Genomic DNA, 24,241 nt, shown 5'->3' with positions numbered 1-24,241 from the left:
TAAATGAGGTAAAAGGAATGAATAGCTGCAGGCGTGGATGGTGAATGAAGCGGGAAACACCCATCAATCCACTGCAAGTCTCAACTGAAGGGAGTCTTACGGAAGAAGTTAACTTGGATACAAAGTACCACAGAGAGGTGGGAAGTGAGACACTTTTACCTTCAAATTAAAAGAGAGACTGTAACGCGCATGGAGCGCTGCTCCAGGTCTGTTATACGTTACATGTAGCTCATCTGTGTAATGAGAGGACGCAAAAACCTGTTTAAAATCCGAATCTGACCGTCTATAAAATGACGGGCAGTGAATACAGGATGAGAAACAGATCTCTAAAAAGAAATCAGACTCTCATTATAAAATAAATACACAATAAATAATTTGCCTCTTTTCCAGTAGATTTATTTCTACCTTTAATCTCTTTAGATAACGACACAAGTTAAACTCAACTTCCTGTAAAACACTTAAAACAAACCAACTAAACAAGAACTTTGAAAGTATGTTGTTGTTTGTTTGTTTGTTTGTTTGTTTGTTTGTTTGTTTTGGACTTTTTCCTTTCATAGCTTCTGGACTGCAGCGCGTGCCTGTGTCTACATAAATGCACCAGCTGGAGCTCGGAGCTGAAACATGTTCACGTGTTTGCTCAGCAGCGGCTCACTGGGAGGCTGGTAATGGTTTGTGGGTCCTTCAGATTCTGTTGAACTGGATTCATCGTCCTACATCATATACAACACGTAAGCGTGTGTTTTGTATGTACTACTATTTTAATATTCAATATTGCAAAACTGGACCAATCAAAGCGAGTTCAGACGACATCAGAATCACAGCAGTGTCGTCATGTCATGTTTCTTGTTCTGGTGCGCACTGGCTCACCAGAACAGAAGGATGAAACGTGTTGTATAATAAAGTTTGTAACTTTATTTTGAAATTTTGAATCGGCAGTCCCGCGCAGCACTCCGTGTAACTTGTCTCGGGGTCGAGAGCGGAGTTGGTGAACAGTGTGAATCAGAGTCGCTGTGGGGACTGCTGAGCTCGCCACACAGCTGTCAGGAGGAGAGCCGCGGAACCTGCAAACTTATGAACTGAGAAGGTAAAGCTGCTCTTTATTCACACGCCGCACAGTTGTTCCGAAATCAGCTTTGAAAATCTGCGACCCTTTTCTCCCCACTTCCACGCGCTGTGGTGCTGCGGGTGGCGCAGCGTGCAGACCTCACCTGCGCTCTTTTCAATTAAGAAACTTCCGCTGCTTTTATTTACTGTAATTAAGAGGTGCGGAGAGAGATGGCGTAGCATGTGTTATGGTGTTTGTTAGCACCGGGTGGCTGTGGAGGAGTGCGCAAAAGCCGATTCCACTGAACGCGCAGCGTCCGGGCTTCTCCTCACTGAGGAGCTGGTTTAGCTGTCAGTGTATTCACGACCCCAGCAGATCTTCAGCGGTGCCTTAACACGTGTTAGAAGCTGATCAGCGCCCTAACAGCCCAAGTCCTTCCTGCATTATTACAAAAACTGGACATTAAATATTTGTTTTCTCTTTTTTAACTTTAATTTCTTCAGAAATATTAAAGCAGTATTGCTCTCAGTAGCAAAATCTGTTTGATGGCAGCAGAAACGGTTGGTCTTAATACTGGGGAGATGAAAATATCACATCAAAAAGATCAGAAAATTGGCTAAAGAACCGAATATTAGAAACAGACAATTTCTGAGACAAACGTGTAGGTGCTGTAACGAACAAGTAACTGCAATTATTTGTATTTGTATTATTTAATAATTTTTTGAATGTTTCCCTCAGACATTTGCAGGAGTAAACATGCTTTATTTACCTTGAAATTCTTACAGAAGTATTATATTTGAGTAATGACTCAGTTCTTTAAATGTTTAGAATTTACCACATTATTTCTTTTACATTAAAAAAAACAACTTTGCAATGTCCTGCTGTGGGGTGAAAATTGTGACAGTAAGCATAGAAAGACACGTAACACAGTCACAACCCAAAGAAATGTGATGGGAGGGGCACTGTAGTCCTGCAGTGGCCCAGAGATCACATCGTCACATCTCCATTAAGATCTCAGTGCAAATCTCCACAAACACGTCTGCCTTCATATTTCTGCACATTCAGAATATGAATGTGTTTTAACTGTGGATGGATTCATAAACATGGACAGAAATGACTGAATTTAACTTATGATAACAGGATGACATGATGTTTTTCTCCATGTCTTCATCTTCTTCACCTTCCTCTGCCATGGCTCCCTTTCTCACTCCCCCTCCTCCTCCTCCCTCCTTTTTCTTATCTTTGCACTACTCCATCCTCCCTCACATCCTGCTTTGTCCTCTTCCTCATTCTTTCCTTTCTGCTCCTCTTTCTTTCTTTACCTCCTTTGTCATCCTCTCTGGGTTGTCTGACTCCTCTTCTGTTGCCTCCTAATCTCACGCCCTGACCCGTCCTTTCCTGCTCGTTCATTTCTTTTTTTACTTCCTCTTTTTTCCACCCTGTTGTCTGCTTTCTCCTCTTGTACTGCTTTACCAATCAGGTGTATCGTGTCCTTCGGTCTGCTGGTATCAGGATGTGGTTCACAGTCAGACTGAGTCTCTGCCTGCTGGGCTTCTTTCTCATCTCTGTGTTCCCTCACACAGCACAAGGCCAAGGTAAGTATCACTGCTATCCTGCTGTCCACTCAAGAGCCAACAATCCCAGTTCACCACACTGGGCCCAAGCAGAGCTTTTTATACACAGCCTGGCAGGCCTAACCATGAAGTTCCCTAATGATACCCCACAGGGAAAGCCAGAGCTTTCAAACCGTGTGCTAAACTGTCAGGATTTGCACATGTATAGATTTTCTCCTGTGTAGAAGAGCGAGGAACGGGGCTACCTGACGATGTAGGACTAGTAAGGACTAGTCTGGATTTTCAGTCCAAGGTTTTGCAAAGCTACGTCCATCCACTGACTTCCCCAGACTGTTACTTATAGAAGCCAGGATTTAGTGAGTGTTGAACACAGGCCATACAAGGTCTTCCACTTTCTTTTAAATCTCATCATTCCACTGATTGGACCTTATCAGTCACAAACATGTCGCCTGTAGGTGGCCTCCTACATATGACGTTCCTTGTTCCTTTCACACTGTTAAATGGGAGTAATGGTCAAAGTGTTTCCAGGTGAAAAGTTACATTTGGATGTTGTAGGGATTTCATTTGTAACCCAAAGTTACAAATTTCTTCAAAAGAGAATGTGGACCTGACAAAGAAGATAAAATGATTGAAAAAGTGTATACAGCACTGAGATGGGGAAACTAGCATGGCCAATTTAAAATAAATAAATAATAGTCATGTGCACCCTTTCACATATTTAAAGCTACCCTACAAAGCTAGTTAATAGCACGAACGGAGATTTTCCATGCACTCCTTTTTGCAACCACTAGAGGTCTCCTATATCGCCAATCTGTCTTTCTCCCTCATGGATAACAGCCTAGTAAGCTGCTAGATGGTGTAGTATCATGCATGTCTTTGGGTTGGTACTCCAAAGACATGCATCGCAGGTTCATTGGTAAGTCTGAATGAGCCATAAATGACACGGTAGTGAAAGTGTATAGAATAAAAGACAGTATTATTGATTGGTACAAAAAGATGCCAAAGCTGATGACTGCATATCATTGACATGTATGGGCTGATACTGACTGATAACATGTGTTTAATGGGCTGATAACATCAGAATGGATGGATCATTGCCAGAGAAAACAGGGTTTTGCAGGCTTTCCATGATGGTAACATCCAGCAGAATTTTCTTGGGCTCACCGTTTTGGTGTCAAAGAAGCCCAGCAAGGGTCTCCATATCAGGACCAAATATAGCCATAAAAAGTCGAGGTTGATATCATAATGGTATCAAATGGCTAGAAAGCCTGCAGAACCTTTTGTGCTTTAGCGTTCTCCTAAAGTTAATTGCTGGTTGGATAAACCTCAGTGTGGTCCCGCTCTCTAAATGTGAAGCTGTTATACTTTGGCGCCACAGTTTTACTCAGCAGGTCACATATCTGAATTTCACTGTGACTGTTTCGATGTGCAGCTTTGTTCTGGAAAAAAGGTTGTTTTTATTCTCTTGATCCTTTTCTCTGGGAAAAGCCTCGATGCCAAAGTCGGAATGAGAAAACCAGTTTTGCCGTCGCTTAGCCGAATCGCTTTGCTGTGGCACGTTTTGTCACGGTGTTAAAAAATACACGTGTTCATCTTATTTATGAGTTACCGTGGAGTGTTGAAATGACAGTGACAAATGTCTGTGTAACCCTTGTTAGAAGCTGTGAGATCTTCAAAAGTCCCGAATCTAAATTTGATCAAGTTTAACGTCGTAACATCAACATGCTTCACCATGACTCTTAAATCAGCAGCTGTTTGTGTTGTTTTCCCTCTTTTTTTAAATCACTCTACGTGCTGACGTTGTCTTTCACCCTGTTTAACCCATTTAGGATTGAATATATTACCTTGTTAGTGAGAGATGACTCTTAATCTTAACACCATTACGAACAACCTTAAACACCATATTTTCCTAGACCTTTTGTCAAGAATGAAAATGACTGATTGATATTCATGACGTGTCTTGAATTGGCTGAGCTGAATGAGTTTGACCTGACCACATGGATCTCAGATGAAGTTTGGAATCAGCCTTAATGTGTCGAGCGTCACGTCTGGTGGGGAAAAACACCCTCTAACATACTCAAAAGTGTTTTGCTTTGAACACAGTCAGGTACTTGCGCTCCATCCAAACACCTTCTGCTTTGGCTAACGTTCAAAGGTTTTTGGCAACACTGAACATGAAGTGTTTCTAAACCTGCTGAAAACCAAAGCTTGGTGCTGTTCCACAGCCACACACTCAGGACTTGGGCCGATGCTGTGCCACGCCATAATAGCATGTTGAGAGTGTGAAAGTTCGTCCTGTGTGAAAATGAGCTTACCGTAGTTGGCCTACCAAAGGGTTTACCTTTGTGCCCGCTACCAGGTGACTCGGGTATACCTCGTCATGATTGACTGGAAGCTAGTCACTAAAGCTAGGACAGTACATGGGCGGTCTGCTTGCCCACCCACCCTTTACCCTGCACTGTGTTTCATATTAATCCAACTCTAATCTCATTCAGTCATATTTTTAATTAGCTCGACACGATTAATATATTCAACCACAAAAGTGACACTTTTTATGTTTGTGGTGTCTGATATTGTTGAATAGTGACAAAGCCGAGTGTTGGAGTACAATGGTGGAGTCAGAGGGTTCGGTTTTCCTTCTTATTTACAACAATATGTTGAGAAACTCTGCGTCGCCTCGCTGTATTAAACTGTGACACCAAGGCTTCTTTTCATTACCATGAACATTATTACATTATGATTATTTTAATCTATATATGATAACTGGGAAGTAAAACTCTTGATATGAAACATTTGAGGAAGAGAAACTTGAGAAAGTGAACAGGAAGTGAAACGCTGTCTTTTGTGAGTCCGTGTTCTGGACAAAAATAAGCAAAATTCACCAAACATGCTTTTTTGAAGGTTTTCAAAATGTTTTGCACTGGAACAGATCAATTCCTTTAGTGAGGATATTACCCTGATAAGCCTGGAGGGATAATGTCCATATTCACCCGTCGCTCTGCAGAGAGAATAAGTCTAGTAAACAACAGAATAACTCTTTCACAATAAGGAGAGTTGCTAGGTTTTGGCTAAAGTGCGAGTAAACTGAGAGAAACCGCAGCATTCCTCAGTGAAGAGGCTTTAGTGCGCGAGCCTCGGCTACAGCAGTGACCTGGGAAGAGCTAAAGGTTTCCGAGCAGCTTGGACAGCTCCCACATGTGAAACTGCTCACTGCAATGGCTCTGATTTATTGCAGAGAAGAAGAAACTTTAACATGAAAAGCTGAGGAATGGCTATAATATATCAGAAACAAATTCATATCTATTTAAATTATCCATAGATATGAAGCAAAGGAACCATTTCCACTTATTTATTTATTTTTCTTTGTGCCATAAAGTTGAGGCTGTTTTAAGAAATTACTCTGCGCTTGTCTTAAATTACCCTCGAGCTCAGCACCTGTCATTAAAAAAAAAAAAAAAAAAGGTCAAAGAATGATTTCAAAGGCTCAGTCCCAGCTTTGGAGGAGCTTTTCATTTCTTTGTTGCCTGCAGACATAAAGGAGCAGGTATCTAAACCCGGGGGGGGGGAACAGGCGTGACGAGTGTGGTCAAATGCCAACGTTATTTTGAAGTCATTTTAAGGGTTTAGTTAAGAGAACTTCTGGGATTAAAGGGAATGAAACGTGTGGAATGATGGTAGGACTGCCAAAGTTATCAAATAAATAATTATAAGATTATCATCATAATAGTTATTGTTTATTGAGATGTTACTTACAACAATGTGCAAAAGTCTTGACTGTCTTTCACTGTTTTTTTTTTTGACTTTTTTATTCATTTTCAGACCCGTCTTTGTAACTTACCATTATCAGAGATTTGTTGAGCCACTTAATGCTGACTTATGATTCATTCAAGCATATAAAAGTGATCTAACCCAAGGGAACATCTTAGCAAACAGACATTTTTACATTGTATTTTAAGCCACTTTGTTACAGCCTGTCACAAACCATATGATTTGTTCCCATTTCTTTAGTTGAAACTACAGAAAATGCCAAAGATAACAGTTTGACAGGCATAAAATGGTATTTTTGCACCAACAAGCTGATTCCCAAAATGTTCACTGAAATCTTGGCGTATCTCGGCAGTGTGTCATTAAAAAACACTGAGGAAATTGAACAAGTGTGGGAGACGAAGAAGCAAGATTCAAAAGAAAACTATTTACAGCAAGTGAAAAGTATCTAAAAGACAGGACACGAGACCTGAGAGATGCGTCTGGTTCTTCAGTCCATCCATTCATTGTTCACTAAAGCATCATCGGAAACGGTCTCAGACAGTAACTCTCTAGTGTCTGATTGCAAAGTCAGTATCACAAAACACACTGCCAGTGCAGTAAGGGATACCTGGACCAGTCAATGAGCGGGCTCCACAACATGATGGAAGCTGTGTGGAGTGATCTTAACATAGAGTGAAACATAAGACAGCCAACATCCAAATGAGAACTTTGAATGTCCTTGAAGAAGCCTGGAGAAATTTTCCTGAAGACTAGTTAAACAAATAGTCAGACAGCTTTCCTAAGAGGGTCTGAGCCAGGGGTGGGGAACTCCAGGCCTCGAGGGCCGGTGTCCTGCAGGCTTTAGATGTGTCCTTGATCCAACACAGCTGATTCAAATGGCTAAATTACCTCCTCGACATGTCTTTAAGTTCTCCAGAGGCTGGTAATGAACTAATCACTTGATCCACGTGTGCTGACCCAGGGTGATCTAAAAGCTGCAGGACACCGGCCCTCGAGGCCTGGAGTTGGACACCCCTAGCTTTTCCCATTTTCCTAGCAAAAGAAATGAGCAGTGACTCAAACCTGTTGAGCTCCAATATTCATTTCCGTCACTGACAGCACAGTTTGCCTTCAGCACTGCTTTCTTGTTTTGTGGTGTAAAACAATTAAAGACCTTTTCCACCTCAAGCCGTGGTGTTAGGTATGGGAAGGAAAAATAAGGAGTGCTGTGCAGTAATTATCCCGATGTGTTAAAATGTCCTGTGTTGCATCTTTAAGATGAGTGTGTTTGGTAATAAGAACCTCAGTGTCAGAGTATTTTTCAAAGTGACTTTGATTTGCAGAAAACTCTCCAGCTTGTTTTTTAATAGTTCCTGTTAAACCTTCTCATTCCTTATTCTTTCCTCTCTGCTCACTGTTGCCCTTTTGCCTAATATTGCCCTTTTAGTCTGCTCTCACTGACTTTAAATGCACTTTAAATGCAAACTTTGCACTTCCGGCTTGCCACACCGCTCGCGGAGGGTGCGGTGGGGCCCTTCTCCATCCTCGGCTGTTTGCACAGGATTCTCCATGAAAAATAGATGAGAATTAAGTTCCCATCTCTACTGGTGAGGCCTTTTGTCGTCACCAGGCTCTTCGCTTGCCGTCCAATACTTGTCTCTGCGTGAGAATACAATCCTGCAGAGAAGATCCACGGCTTTCTGTGAGTGTGTGTGTAAAAGGCATGTGTGCATGGAGCTGCAAAGGAATCGGCAGGTTTCAAAACAACCACCTGAGTTCCCCGGAACAAAATGCATGAAGAATGTTTTTTTTTTTTAATGTGGAAACATCAGAAAACACTTGCTTCCAGCTGCGGACACGTATACATAATTAATGCACACATATGCAGATGTGGCACACGGGAACACGCGACCGAGTTCAACCACACTACAAACAGAGCCGTGCGAAATCTGCTTCTTGAATCATTTGGGATTTGAGCAGCTCTCTTCAGACGAGAGAGCATCCTTTGTTTCCAAGACAGAGATCTGTAATACCTGAGCCGAAATCCCATGCAGCCCTCATTCTCATCCGCAGGTTGGTGCAATCACTGGTACTGTATTCCTTATGTGTGTTTCTGTATATTTGTCTGCTGTGGAATGCACCAGCTTCATATCTTCTCCACTAAAATCAGGATTATCCTCCCTGTGCTGAGCTCAAGTTTCTTTGTATACCTACATGAGTAGTTTTCTGCAGATAATCTCTTTGCATAAAGAGGTGGTTCACTCAAAATGCTGCAGAGGATTGGGTGATGAGCCTTATCGGCTTGACTAAATCTTTGATTGCCATCTAAATCGACCTAAAACTGTTACTTTCTCTTCAAACGTGCCAGTTTCATGTTTAACATTGATATACATTATCATGTTACACCTGGAGAAAGCGGCATGCACACATGCAGATATAAAGCAGTAAAAGAATTCTGTAAGAGGTGAATTTACCCACAGTTTGGGTTTTTTTGGGTGAACCATTCTTACAAGGCTCTTGTTTACTCCGCTCTTGAGCTTTTGAGCTACAGCAGGCGTCAATCTCCGTGTAGGTATTTAAAGAAGTCGGCAGCAGCAGATGGCTCACCTCATAATGAGTACACAAACACAGAGACGAGTTTGTGGGTTTCATATCTTATTTTCCACCCCCTGGCTTTTCTTTTTTTTCCACAGTTAACCAAAGTAAACTGGGGAATAATACATATTTATTATCTGGGATTTGGCACTGCTGGTGTGGAAATGATAGGCTGTTTTGGTTGTTGACTCTGGAAATGTGGTTTTTGCCGTTGCAGTGCTTTACAATAGCCTTATCCCTGTGTTTTAAACCAGCGTCTATGCAAAAACACAACAACGCCACATACACGCTTGGTGAACTGTGAAAACAAAGTTCCCCCAATGCAGTGTTGTTGACCTTTCAGAGGTTTTGTGCACAGGTTGAGGCCATTGTAAAGTGTGTGTGGACATTGTGCAGCTCAGTGGATCAGGTGCTCCTGCTGAGGACAGGAGAGGAATAGTGTGGAGATGCTATTCCAGCGTCTTTCCTTTTGGTTCCTTTGTTATTTTTTCTCTTAACAGTTAAAAAGAAGTCGCATTCCCTCCTTTTTGTTATCCTCTTCTCACCCTGACATATTTCAAAGCACAGATGCAGAAAAAAAATAATAAAAAGGGAAAGAAAATGAGATCAGGACAAGCAAGGATATATGGAATACAACTCGGGGACAGATGAGGTGACAGTGAGCACGTAAGCTGGAGAAAATGAATATAGGTGAAGAATGGAAGGCGGGAAAGGGGGGATATGTAGCCCTCTAGGGTGCGGACGGGGACAACAACTAATCAGGATGAGAGGCAGGGGTGTCGCTTTGATGCAGACAGGAGGCAAGCACAGAGCAGGAAGACGAGGATGAGGAAAAGGAGGAAAATGGGACTTTTGGGGCTTTTTTTAATGTGACATCTGTGCAAGCTAATCTCTCTGATGTGTATCCTCTACTTGGATGAGATACAATTTATCCTTCCTCATTTTTTTCTCCTCTTTCCTTACGGTTTAAAAGCACAGATGGATCGCCTGCCTCGACGCCGTCATAACTCTGGAGGGAGTTCAATCTAACTCGAGTCAGTCACAGTTGTGTTTTGCGCTCAGCGGATGAACGAGTGTGTTGAAGTAAAACAGACGGAGAGCAGATTCTGTGAAACGTGCAGATTGTAAAACTTCCTGAGCGCCGATGCTCTGTGTGACTAATTAAGGGGAAACGTTTTGTTGCGTACAGTTGCAGGGGAAAGTTTTTGGTGAGATATTTTCGCATAAATAGGAACTAAAAAAATCATCATATTTTCACAGAATTCAGTGTTTGCCAGATATACGTAGACATAAGTTACCAGCTGCCAAAATGATCCAAAAGAATGCCAACCTTGCTCAGTTTAGAAGTGGACAGGTTCCTTGCTCTTATTTTGAAATGTCAGCTAGCCCCAGCTCTTCCTGTTCCTTGTTTTTCTGTCAGCTGGCTATCCTTCTGCTGCTTCTTCAGTGAGTCTGTCGTGTAAAGATCGTACGGACTCCAGCTCCGCCATCTTTGAGCTGAAGAGTAGTTCCAACCAGAAGTTGCAGCAGGCGGAGAGCAAAACACCATGAGGGTGGAGTCTGCTGGAGGTGAAAGGCTCATGGAAAGGCAGCTGATTATACTGATCCATCATTTTTTTTGTCACAAAAAATAGATGCAAAGGAGTTTTTTTTTATTTTTGAATATTGAATTTATAAAATTATACCTGCACATACACAATAGGTGAATATTACAACTGACAGAATCTATATCTGTGTGAATCACCAACAGTCCTGTGAGACTAATCAAATGTAACCCAGTAAGTTATATTTTGATGTTACATATTTACAAAGGCAAAAGAGTGTAAATGTATCGGTTTGGTAGCTACAGAGGAGTAGTGGTGCTCAAAGCTATTCTTAGTTCTTAGAATTTTTGCTGAAGATCAAAAAGCCAGAGGTTTTTTGTGACTGGATGACACATAAACTTAACTTTCTGTACTTTTTGAGCATTTTATTTGGAGGAAGTGATGCAAATCACATGATGCTTTAGGTCGTCTTTAATTAGAAATGTGGAAATCTGAAACGTTTTCCTGCAGCTGTATGACACCATGTCGCGCAGTCGGCTAAATTGAACTCCATCCATTGTTATGGACACAATCTACTAATAAATTAATGATGACATCAGTTTCATTTCCAATATTACAGCAAAATATTGGATGTTGATGGTGCATGATAAGGAGTTTTATAACCACTCATTCTGCACATATATACACTAAATATCAAACTGACAGTTATTGTGTAAAGCTGTGTATTGTTTTTTTTTTATGTCTAGTTTCATCACCAAGAAGGCTTCGTACCAAAGTCCTGAGCCCCACCAAGCTGCACGTGTCTTGGAAAGAACCCAAAGGACAGTTTGAAAGCTACAAAGTCATTTACTCCACACGACCAGGTAAGATCCAGAACTGATCCCGAGTCTGTGCCTACACTGTCTCCACCTGTTATTAGTAGCTTCATCATTAAAAAGAGGGAAATTGGTTTGGGTCTGACGGTGACTATCACATTTAGTTGTTTAGTTTGTTGGTTTGATTAACTTTTTCGGCAGCAGTCAGCAGACTTCAAGCTTTGGCCACTGCTGGAGGCTGCTTACAAAATCACACACGATTAGTTTTTCTGCCACAGTGTGGTTCGTTTACGATGATGGCTGTGCTGTGATTTTAACAATCGCTTGCGGAGCCACAGAATGCGTCTTTTGTCTCTCGGCCCCGCTGTGAGCTGCTCGCAGAGAGAAATCTGTCCCTGTGCTGACCTCCGGTGTGGCGCAGCGAGAGCCCTAAACTTTTCTCTACACTCCTCCTGACGGGAAACTTGCTACACCTAGTGAGAAATTTGCTAAGTTGGGAGAGACGATGTGAACTGAAGTGTGATATGATGACTGCTGTGAGAGTGGGATATCAGACTGAATCTGCAGCTTTGTGCTTCATCATTTGCAAAAATCTAACAAAATGAATAAACTAGCAAATTCTTCGAACATGACAATCCCACACCACGCGCCACAGGCTGAGCGCTTTCAGGCTTCACCTTTGCACAGAGCTGCTGCAGAGACCTTCCAGTTTAGACTTGATTTGTCCGGGAAATTTGACGAGGAATTCGCAATCTTCTCTGGTGTTCACACAGCTGCCCACAGTCACACCTCTGTGATGGATCGGCTGTCTCGTGCTTTGCTCAAGGGTCCCTCAGCAGTGATGGCTGCAGGAAGGCGTGTCATTAAAGACCAATCACCGTCAGCAGGAGCAGTAAAAAGCTGCACCGGTTTTGTTCTCAAATGACAAAAAAGTGCTCTGAAATGAAAAACAGATGCAGATTAATGCATCTGCAAATTAATATGAATGATGTCTTTTCATAAATCATGTTTTAACAATGCGGTATTTGTCTTTTGCTTGTGGGACAAAAAATTCTAGCTATGCACGGCGGAGCACAGCAGTTGAACTTCTTCCCCTGAGGGGAAACAAATTGACCTTTTTATGCGGTTTTCGCTTGCATGCAGGTTCATAACTCACTGTGCAGAGAGAGACACGTAACCACACACAGGATCTGATATAACTGATACTGGAGCTGTTCGTGTGCCCAGTGTGGTAGCCTGTGGTTGGTTGCGGCTGACATTTTCTTGATTTATTGATTAAGGCTTTGACGCGTTTGGCTTTTACAGCTCTGTAAAACGACGTCCAGCTGAACACTGGTACGGCAAAGCTTTGGCTGAATCTGAGGTTTTATTGATGACAACGGGATTTATTTTGTATCCAGTTCAGCTGCATCTGTGTGTACATAAGTGAAGACTTCCCCACAGCAGCGCTGTGCACCTCACATCCTCAGTAGTTGGCATCTTGGCTGCGTGATGAAAGAAGGAAGATTCTTTATTTATTCTGTTCTTTTTAAAAATTGCTTCTCTCACAATTTCACTCACAAAACTGGAGCACAGACGTCTCGGTTTGGACACTTAACCGCACAGCCAGTCAGGAGGTACAGCTCGGTACCTCGTTGCTTTATGTTGTATCAGACAACATGCTGATTTCTGTTGGAGTGAACAACACTGCTGAACTCTCATCGTTTTCAAGGGAGTACATGTGGGATACTACATGCAAGTGTCCTTGGAAGTAATTGAATAGAGACACACTGAAATTAATATATTTATTTATTTATAGTCAGTATGCACAAATGGAGTTGATAAATTAGTTTCCAGGATGACTCTGAAGTTGACTCGATGAGGTTCTTGAAGGAGGGTTTGTTTAAAGGGCAAGCCTGCATACGTTTTATCCAGGTGCACCTAATTAACTGGTAGCTGACTGTAAACTGGCACTATACTTACTTGGCTCTCACAGACTCTGTCATCCTGATGCAGCTCTGCACTGCTTTTTTGATCTGAATTCCTGACTTTGAATCACGGAGTGTATGCTGTTTTTATTGCTTTTACATTTTAAAGGAAGGAATTCTTTGTCATATGCTGACGATAATTACAGCTGTAAAATGATGATGTGTATATAGATGTTGTATATAGTTGCTAAGCTACATTGTGATTATATGCACAAGTGGTATTACTCGGTTTCAAACTTGTGGCCAAGGCTTTTTAATCACTGTTAGTGGAAGCAGGTGCACTGCAGACATCTTTACTGTCTGTTTATATTGATGCAAAGCTTGAAAGCCTGGAATTTGAGTCATACTGTTGTTTGCAAGTGTTATTAGTTTATAAACTACTTAATGTGTCATAAAGAGACTTTTATTTGGATGATATAGGAGCCGTGTCAGCATCTGGGGAATGTATTTTATTTAAAATATATGATTCAATTTCTCCATAAACAATAAATTCTGGAAATTCTTCAAAAGACATAAAAGTTTGGATCCCAGTCTGAGAGAAGATGAATGCTGGGTTTATTTTTAGAGTTGTTCAAGGTTTTTCTACCAACAAGTGTTAAATATAAAGCTGCTTCATGGGCATTCATCTGTCTAAATGAGAATAGTTGTTTTATTTTTATCGATACACAAATCGCTTTGATTCAAAGCTTGTACAGTCTAATTTAACACTGCTCAGCTCTCTTCAGAGTGCTGCCAAATAAATGCCAACACTTCCTCTGATTCAGGTTAATTTTAGGTGTGTCTCATTTGGTGGGGAGGATAAAAATGGATTAAGAAATGGAGAACACGAAGCCCTAATTAGAGAGATTGTGTGTGTGTGCTTGAGTATCCTGAACTTGGAGAACAACAGTGTTGTTTTTAATCCCCTCAGTATTCCCAGGTGAACTGCAAGAAATGCTGTAAAAACTGGAACAGATTTGTGAACTCTTCTGTTGAAACACCCAGTTTGGAATCAGCTGCTGATACTGAGAGGGTGTCAGAGCAGAGAGGCAACATTTTTCTTAGAATTTATTTTGCCGTTTCTTATCTGTCGTCTCGATGGATATTTTTTCCTCTGAGGGAGACGTCAGGGTAAAAAGGGATATTTTATTGCAGTGGGAAAAGGTGCTGCTTTTAAAACTGTCAACCCGTCCCCAAGTCCTGTTACCGTTATGATGGAGAGTTACAAGGATTGGTTCAGTAACAGCACAGTTTGAATGTTCCCACAGCACGTGTGGGCAGCATGAGGCGTCCTTCAGAGCATTTATAAAGACATTATCAGAAAGGCTGTTTGGACGGATCATCAGCAGAGGAGAAAAATAGCTCCTACTCTTCATCTCAGTGAAGTAGCACCTAAATGTACTAAAATCACAGTGCATGCATAACCACATATAAATGGCAAAGAGTTGGTGGTAGTTGGGGCTACCTGTCAAAAGCTACAGAAACTTCCTACAAACTTGGTCTTATTTCCAAAAGAATGTCTAATATGTAAAGATGGATGAAGCAAATCTGTAAGGCCAAAGATGCCATTGACTTAATTTCCAATATTCAGCTCAAATAGATTCAATGTTTTTCACAGTTCAGTTCACCACAACATACATAAGAAACCATTTTCTTCTATGAGGAACAACTCTGCAAATATGGAACAGAACTCGAGCCATCAGGTAATGAATGTTGAATAAGCGGTGATGGTGGGGAGGAAGAACTCCCTTTAAAAAAATTTTAAAAAGGATTCGGGCAGACATCTGATCGGGTGGGGAGAAAACAGGGGCGTGGAGAGCTTATAGTCAACAAACATGAAATGCATGGATGGTAAATGGTAAATGGTTCATGCTCTCCTTGAGCACTTATACAACATGTCTCAGTCGCACTCCAATGGGCGCATTGGAGATCTCGCATTTCAGTAGCCAAGGACACCTTAGCATCAAGTAAACCTGTAGCTTTTGGTGGGGTTTGAATGTCTATTTGATCATAGTAATAGAGAAAAAGTCAGATAAGGTGCAGCTTTCCCCTGATACTCTAAGGTAGAATTGGGCAGATGGAGGGAGTGACACAGGAATACAAATGGAGGGAGATACTAGACGCCAGGATAGAGCTGGAGAGGCAGGAAGAGAGAGCAAATGGAAAGAAGGATGTTGGATATAAAACTGAAAAGAAGCAGATCCAGAAAAAATCTCTATCTGTAGCTCCTGTCAAAGAAAGAAAAACATGTTCATAACGTGTTTCTCTTTTTGTTTGTATTTTCAGAGAAGGGCTCTGTTTTCATTTGGTGACTAAACTGAAGGCTTACTTACTGTTGTATGTTGTTTTTGTGGCACTGTGTAAAGGGTTCGGCAGTACGCACACAATCCTGTTCTGGTAAGCAATTCAAAACCACTTAATTGGAATTTGTTTTAAGCTGCAAGAAACTGGCAAGCCAAAGGACCAAAATGAAGAAGTCAGATGAAAGACACCTGGCAGCCTCTTAATGAACCGAACAGCAACGGGAATAATTCATTCTGTTACACGATCAGGGTGCACTGCCTGTGGTGTGTGGATGGAAAAAATGGAAACTTGCTGGTAGATGACTAGCAGGAAACTCCCAGAGCATGGGCTTGGGAATGGGGAAATCAGTTGTACACAGGAATGTAGACTTGCTACTTAAGTATAGCCATGAGTATAAGCATGTAACAAGTGATTGGCATAAAAGTGAAATAATAAAAGTACTGGAAGGCTAGGTGCACAGTAAAGAGGTGGAGGTATGCTGAGGAGGAAGGAGGAATGAATGATGTAGATGCCGAGAGAAGAGAGTGAAATATTCTGTTGCTCGCCTCCAGGTCACTACAGGTAGGTGAGGAAGAGAGTTTAGGCTGATGAGCATCAGGGGTGATCTGTGACAGAGAGTGGAGGAGTGGAAGGGAAGATGGTAGTGGGACCTGCAGTGATGCATTGTTTGGTGGCACTGCAAAAAAGACAGGAAATCAAGTTGGAAGAGATGAAGATTTTCCTTAAGATTTTCATTGGAAGTGACCAGAATGGACGAGATCAAACAGGAGTACATCAGAGGAACACCTCAGATTTGGAGATGAAGCCAAAGAGCCACGGGTGAGGTGGTTTGGACATGTGCAGAGGAGGGTGTGGGCATGTTGGACAAAGGATGCTCCAAAGATGGTGCTGCCAGGCAAGAGGAGGAGAAGAAGGAAGCTGAGAGAGAAGATTCAAATATGGAGTGAAGCTTTGGTCTGACCGAGGAGGATGAGATGTCGGCGACCCCTATAGCAACCATGAGAAAGAAAAAGATTATAAAAGTCCTGCGAGGTAGTAGGTGTGTGTTCCTGGTTACTTATTCACTGAGCTCAATTGCCAAAGAGGCAGACAACTAAATTAGACAAAGCAATCAAACAGCGATGGGCAACCACAGATGTTCTGCCCCACTCTTATGTATGATATTATAGAAACACGAGTTTCCTTTAAGCACAGAGGCCTTTTCTCATTTTTCACACATTGTACTGTAGGCCGAGAAAGCTTTCAGCTTCTCAGTCGAGAACACTGCAGCCTCACGAGCTTCATGGCTTTTTACACAGTCTTACGGGTTTCCAAATAGCCTTGACATTTTAGCAGAGCGTGATGCCCTTATTTCTGAAATGTGCTCGCACAGGCCCGCTTTGCAACATGTTGCCTAAGGAAGTGCTTAGTTTTGAAGAAAAGGATAAAAATTATTTCTAAAAAGTAAGTGAAAGTGCCGGGATGACTGAGTGCCTTCTGGGCTAAGTGCAGGGAGCAAATGACGGGAACGATCATCTTCACGCTGCAGGCCGCTGGTATCGGTGCGAGGGTAATGAAGGTGGAAAGGCAGCGACTGAGCAGCAGTTAATTTTCTTAATCAGCAGGGATGTTTTTGTAGAGCTCTGCCGAATGGTTTTCATCAGGCTTGTCTATTCCTGGTTGAGCCCAAGACTCGAGTCATTTACCTTTTTACTTTCAAAATGTGAAACAAACCAGTTATTATTTAATTGAATTAAAATGTCTTCAGGGTTGAAGATGCTGTTTTTGACAGTCAAAAGTTCAAGGAAGCAATTGCTATTGAAAAAGCGTCGTATCATGTTGGTTTTTGCTGTCAGTCAATTTGAAGGAGCAGCTGCTGCAGAAGAAATTAGATTTGGTAACTGACAGTTTAAGATTTATGAATCCCAACGGGAACGTTTGTTCTCCAGCAGCAGGAAAAGTACGAGAAATGAACAGAAGGAAAAGTGGCTAATTTTAATTAAGCCTCGTGGAAAAAAGGCAAAGAAAGAATAAGCACTTTTCTTACATCACAAATTCTTAAACTAATTAGCATGTGCTACTCTGATGATCTTGGACTGCTCAGTAAATATCTGGTAACTCTCTCTCAAGCCAGGAAGCAAAAACCTACACTGCACAGTCAATTTGCAAACTGCTGACTTCTGCCAAAACTTTCTCCTGCTGCTACAGCAAAGCGCGTTTGGCAGAATCGGATGCTAAACACATACTCTTTATATGATTTTTATTTACAGTCTATTACATTTTTGCTCACATCCTCAGTTTCTCCCCTCAGCTTTTGAAGCCTGGGGCTTCTCAATATTTCTTGAGCAATTTAAGAGATCGTTTTAGCATATTTTGAGATTGCACAGCGGTGTGTGGCAGGTGTGCACGCTTCACACGTGTAATGATGGCCGAGAGACACTGAACTCAAAGAGTTCAACACGGGGTCAATGGCAATCTCATCACACCATGCATCTTCATCAGAAGTCATCTGCTTGTGTAAAGTGTTCTTGAACAGGCCCAATTTGTTCAAGAACATTAAATACTTGAGATCCAGTAAAGGACCAACAAACATTACGCTCATAAAACTGATATCACTCAAAGTTAAAAACAGACATGCTTGGTGTGGCTGGTTGATCATCTGCCCTCAAGTAAGACACTCATGTGGTATGTGAACAGAAGGAAGTCTGTGAAGCCTCCACTCAAAGCTTACATGAATTAAATATGTTCTATTTTGCAGATTTATTAAATGATTGACCTTTTTTGACAAAATTTATTGTTAATCTGATAATAAAAAGTGATGTAGAGTCAGAGGGTAAATGCAAAGCTTCAGCATAGGAGTCGTTACAGGTAACGTCTTGAACTGAAAGACATTTTCTAAACAAAAAAAATCCCTTTTCCTGTTTGCAAAAGGCAATAACTTTCATGCATTCTTGTTAACTCGGACCAGCACACGTTTTTGTGCATTGTAAAGCTAATATTACACAAGCATAGCTGTACGAGGATGAACCAAAAATAGGAAAAAGTGGCTTTGACCCCACAGATGCAGTTCACAGATCTGAAAGCGTTTGCTCAAGGCTTTTTCACCGGTTAGTTTCAGCACAGCTGAACAGACGATTATTCATGCAGCTGCAGATATTTGTCTGCCCTACGCGTGAGTCACAGGTTAAACTGCCTTCATGGCCAAAAGGAGCCCAGTATACAGGGTGGGCCATTTATATAGATACACCGTAATAACATGGGAATGGTTGGTGATATTAAAGTCCTGTTTGTGGCACATTAGTATATGTGAGGGGGCAAACTCCTCAAGATAGGTGGTGACCATGGTGGCCATTTAGAAGTCGGCCATCGTGGATACAACTTTTGTTTTTCCAATAGGAAGAGGGCCATGTGACACATCAAACTTATTGGTAATGTCACAAGAAAAACAATGGTGTGCTTGGTTTCAACATAACTTTATTCTTTCATGAGTTATTTACAAGTTTCCGACCACTTATAAAATGTGTTCAATGTGCTGCCCATTGTGTTGCATTGTCAATGCAACCCTCTTCTCCCACTCTCCACTGATAGCAACACCGCAGGAGAAATGCCAGCACAGGCATCCAGTATCCGTAGTTTCAGGTGCTGCACATCTCGTATCTTCACACCATAGACAATTGCCTTCAGATGACCCCAAAGATAAAAGTCTAAGGGGGTCAGATCGGGAGACCTTGGGGGCCATTCAACTGGCCCACGACGACCAATCCGCTTTCCAGGAAACTGTTCATCTAGGAAAGCTCGGACCTGGCACCCATAATGTGGTGGTGCACCATCTTGCTGGAAAAACTCAGGAAATGTGCCAGCTTCAGTGCATAAAGAGGGAAACACATCATCATGTAGCTATTTCAAATATCCAGTGGCCTTGAGGTTTCCATTGATGAAGAATGGAACCACTATTGTTGTACCCCATATACCACACCAAACCATCACTTTTGTTGTTCCAACAGTCTTGGAGGGACCCATCCAATGTGGGTTAGTGTCAGACCAATAGTGGTGGTTTTGTTTGTTAACTTCACCGTTCACATCAAAGTTTGCCTCATCACTGAACAAAATCTTCTGCGTGAACTGAGGGTCCTGTTCCAATTTTTGTTTTGCCCATTCTGCAAATTCTGTGCGCCGATCTGGGTCATCCTCGCTGAGATGCTGCAGTTTGTAAGGGTGCCATTTGTGAGTAGCTAATATCCGCCGAAGGGATGTTCGACTAATGCCACTCTCCAGTGACATGCGGCGAGTGCTACGCTGAATGAAGCTGGGACAGCCACTGATGTTTCTTCATTAGTGACAGTTTTCTTGCGTCCACATTTTGGCAAATCCAACACTGAACCAGTTTCACCAAACTTAGCAAGCAGTTTGCTAACTGTAGCATGGGAGATGGGTGGTCTCGTAGGGAAATGACCCGGTTACTGCGTTCACCAGATATCAACACAATTTTGATCCGCTCCTCACGTGTTAACCTCTTCGACATGTCAAAGAGAAACTTGTAAATAACTCATGAAAGAATAAAGTTACGTTGAAACCAAGCACACCATTGTTTTTCTTGTGACATTACCAATAAGTTTGTGTCACATGGCCCTCTTCCTATTGGAAAAACAAAAGTTGTATCCAAGATGGCCGACTTCTAAATGGCCTCCATGGTCACCACCCATCTTGAGGAGTTTGCCCGCTCACATATACTAATGTGCCACAAACAGGACTTTAATGTCACCAACCATTCCCATGTTATTACGGTGTATCCATATAAATGGCCCACCCTGTATTGTAGCGGTACAACAGTGCTGGTGCCAAGTCAACTCAGTGGTTTGTAAAATTTGGGAGTAGAGAAAACTGAACAACATAAGGTTGTTTTTTAGTCATAAATTTTTCAGTCCAGAGATTTACATCTATTTTTAATTTTTACTTAATCATCATGATGACCTCATCTTAGAACAAATTACAGCTGTTACAGAAAATGAAATGTACTTTTAAGCTTACCTGTTCTCTTTGCCCTTTCGGGCTCTTTCTGCACATATCTGGGCCGTGTGTTGTATTGCCAGCTGTGTCCATGAACATGTTAAATGTAAAAAAAAAACATTTCTTATAATGCATGTCTGAAACACACCTATTGATGTGGATGGATATGTAGCCTGAAAGTTTAATTTAAAAAGTTTTGAAGCTTTGCAGTGATCTTTATGCTCCTAAACAGGCGTTGTGTTAAATTGAAAACATAACTACATGGAAATTAATGAAGTTGTGTAATATCTACAAAGTGATTGTCACATTATGAAGGAGGCTGGCACTGAAAATTATTCTGCCAAATCTACTTTAATTGTAAGGTTAGAGTTACAATAGAAAGAAAATGAAAGGTAATGAAGCGTTTTTTGTATTTAATTTGTTTTTGTGCAGCAGAGTGAGGTTTTTGTTCAGCAGTCTTACTAAAGACACTCGACACAACACAGAATCCTCCTGAAATTCTCGATAATATACTTTCACTGTGTGACCGACAGTCTTGTTGTCCAAAATGACACTGAATTGTTTTTTCTTGACACTAAAAAGGTCAAACAAAGCCAGATTTCTATTGCATGCAGTCCGACCGCTGCTGTCTACCTGTGTGAGGTGATTTATTGATTTAGCTATGTTTTATCTTCACTGGTTTAAACACAGCCTTAAAATTCAGGTTGTGTCGTCCTGTGAATAAGTCCTGGGGGATGAGCTCGTACCCTCACCGACTGATAGCTGCACGGACATCTTGTCCTCACAGTGTTTGTGAGGACAAGATGCTATCACTGTTGAATTAACACCATTTCTGTGGCAGCTGTTTTGGACAGATTTACGACTGATTTGATAAATCTTGGCATATCTTTGGCTTAACCCTCATGTCTACCATGGTCTCTGTATTAAAACGACTGGCTAACACCCTGCTTATTCTAAAGTAAATGGTCTGTCTTACCCTATGGTAGGTTTTAGACAATGAATGGTAAATGGCCTGTATTTATATAGTGCTTTTCTAGTCCCTAAGGACCCCAAAGCGCTTTACATATCCAGTCATCCACCCATTCACGCACACATTCACACACTGGTGATTTGTAGCCACAGCCACCCTGGGGCGCACTGACAGAGGCGAGGCTGCCGGACACTGGCGCCACCGGGCCCTCTGACCACCACCAGTAGGCAACGGGTGAAGTGTCTTGCCCAAGGACACAACGACCGAGACTGTCCAAGCTGGGGCTCGAACCGGCAACCTTCCGATTACAAGGCGAACTCCCAACTCTTGAGCCACGCTCGCCCCAATGAAAGTCATAAAACTTCAGGAAAATGTTTACTGAGATGAGACTTTGAGTCATTTTCTCATAGCTCATAGACTTCAGGAAAATGTTTACTGAGATGAGACTTTGAGTCATTTTCTCATAGACCTCTATATTGTTTTGCCAACAGAGGTTTATAATGGCTGCAGCTTAAAGAAACTTAACTGAGACTTTGGCTTCACTTCTCAGATCCAGAGGCTTCATCGGTTTTTATCATACAGGGTCTATCAGTTGACTTGAATGCATGTGGGGGTGAGGTTTAACATACAAACAGAAACAAGGAGAAAGGGCCGCACACCCAGAGGGTGGGGTGTGTGTTTCTTGCTTGTAATTATCAGTCTTAAGTGTCTGTGCTTTTTCTTTAATAGGCGGAGAGCAGAAGGTGGTTCAGGCATCAAAGCAGGAAGCAAAACTGGTCATCGAGGACTTTGATCCTTCTAAAACGTACAACTTTAAGATCATTGCAGTCCATGAGGGGCAGGAGAGCAAACCTCTTCAGGGCAAACATGAAGGTAAGAGAATGACTCCACTGATTATTAAATCTGTTGCTTCAGGGATCCTCCAGCTGATTTCTGATTGGACAGCTTGATTGATGTAATTCGAGTTGTAAAATTAAGAGAACTGAAACGTCGTCGCAGTTGCACCGAATCGGACAGAAAACTGCCTCCGAGTTGATTACGGTGTGACACCAAATTGCACTTTTGGCTCCAATCAGTGATGTGACAGCAGGTGCTTTCCATCAGCTGTGATTGGCAGAATACCTGCTGTGACATCACTTATTGGGGTGTGGCGACAAGAGCACACTTTAGTTTGAAACACTACAGACCAGTGCAGCAGCTCTCTCGTCTTCTTGTGTTGTGACCACGATCAAAACATGTGCACCCTGATCCCGACCTCCTTTGTTCTGTAAGAACTTCTTATATGTTATTTAAGCTGCATTGTTGGATCCCAAAAGGTTCTGTTCATCTGGACGTAGCATTATTGTTGGAAGACGAGAGCAAAGCAGTGAAGAATTCAAATAGCCACCTCATCTCAGTGTTTCAGTTCTGAATACAGAGCTGAGTGTTTACTTAGTTTCAGTCATTGACATTCAGCGACCTGCTGGTATTTACTTGCTTTCATGCTGTGCTTTAGGAAAACAAAGCTTTTAAACCTGATGCTGAATGTACATATCCACAGGTGCTGAGTGTTTCCAGTATTCATGTCAGGCTACAAAAGCCCTTTTGACTCAGCATTTAGAATACCGCTCTGCTCTTCAGAGCTGACGAAATGGTGTTATATAACTGTGTCCTGATGTCTTCGATTCACAGCTCTGACTAATGTTCTGTTGTTGCACTGAAACTCTGATGTGCTGTGTTCGGTTTTCACCGGTGTGATGTTCTCATTATAACCAAACTCTGCCCCACGTTGGACTCGTCTGTCCAGAGAACATTTTTCGGTCTTGTGGGTTGTTCAGATGCAGCTTTGCAAATGTGGCTTGTTCTTTTAGGGAGAACAGGCTTTCTCCTGGGAACCTGACAGGCCTTCACCTGTTCAGTCTTTTTCTAATTGCACTGTCATGAACATTTAACATGTTAACTGAGAACCTAAGAGTCTGACATGTAGCTCTTAGTTTCTCTGAGCATTTTGCAGTCTGACCTAGGGCTGGGCGATATAGCCTAAAATCCATATCGCGGTATAATTTGAAGCATCTGCGGCAACGATATATATCGTGATATACAGTGACTTGCAAAAGCCACTGTATTCTTTTCTTCTGTATAACATATTTTACACACTAAAAGGCACACTTAAAATCCTTTAATTTTCTCTAAATGCATCTTATAATCCGGTTCACCTTATGTATGAATTCTGGTTGTGCTCACTGACCTCGAACCGATTTTATGTGGTACACGGCGCACAGAAATCTGTCAAAAAATGTTTTAGTGTGACTTTGGTAAGCTATGAAGGCGCACCGCTTGATGGATTGTTGGAGCATTACTGCTGCCGTAGTCAGGAACCTCGCGGAGTAATCTGGGTCCAAAACTCCGTCGACTTGAGATCCCAAAGTCAAATGAACACTGCAGCATCACTGAGAGTTAAAAACTGTCTAAATTCTTTCATCTTTGATAAAATGATCAGTGTTGCTGCTTTACCAGGTGTAACAATTAAGTTTAACATCCAGGCATCCATGAAAACAGAATTTATTACATTCAATGGAGTTAGAAGTTAGCAGGAAGTAAGCGGAAGTTAGCTCGCTAGCTTCCTGCTAAACATGATATAGCATTTTCTGACTGAGAGATTTCTGAAAAAATTCAAACGTACAGCTCTGCTATCACTTCCAACATAAATGAAGACAGAAAACTAAACAGCAGTGA

At 41.8% G+C, this 24,241-nt stretch overlaps 1 protein-coding gene across 1 annotated transcript in view; it reads left to right on the top strand.

Annotated features, from left to right (window-relative positions):
• The first annotated feature begins 593 nt into the window (after window positions 1–593).
• Window positions 594–24,241, top strand: part of col14a1b (collagen, type XIV, alpha 1b) — a 137,018-nt gene continuing 113,370 nt past the window's right edge. Inside the window, exons 1-5 of the mRNA XM_013915650.1 lie at window positions 594–728; window positions 937–1,084; window positions 2,526–2,640; window positions 11,252–11,368; window positions 22,256–22,399. Coding sequence (XP_013771104.1) covers window positions 2,559–2,640; window positions 11,252–11,368; window positions 22,256–22,399 — 343 coding nt within the window. The 5' untranslated portion in view covers window positions 594–728; window positions 937–1,084; window positions 2,526–2,558. The remainder of the gene's footprint in view (window positions 729–936; window positions 1,085–2,525; window positions 2,641–11,251; window positions 11,369–22,255; window positions 22,400–24,241) is intronic.

This window comes from Pundamilia nyererei, unplaced genomic scaffold (assembly GCF_000239375.1).
Source record: "Pundamilia nyererei isolate P.nyererei 1_Seehausen unplaced genomic scaffold, PunNye1.0 scaffold00340, whole genome shotgun sequence".
Taxonomy (NCBI): Eukaryota; Metazoa; Chordata; class Actinopteri; order Cichliformes; family Cichlidae; genus Pundamilia; species Pundamilia nyererei.
The sequence above is the reverse complement of the archived record's forward strand: the minus strand, read 5'-3'. Positions and strand labels throughout refer to the sequence as shown.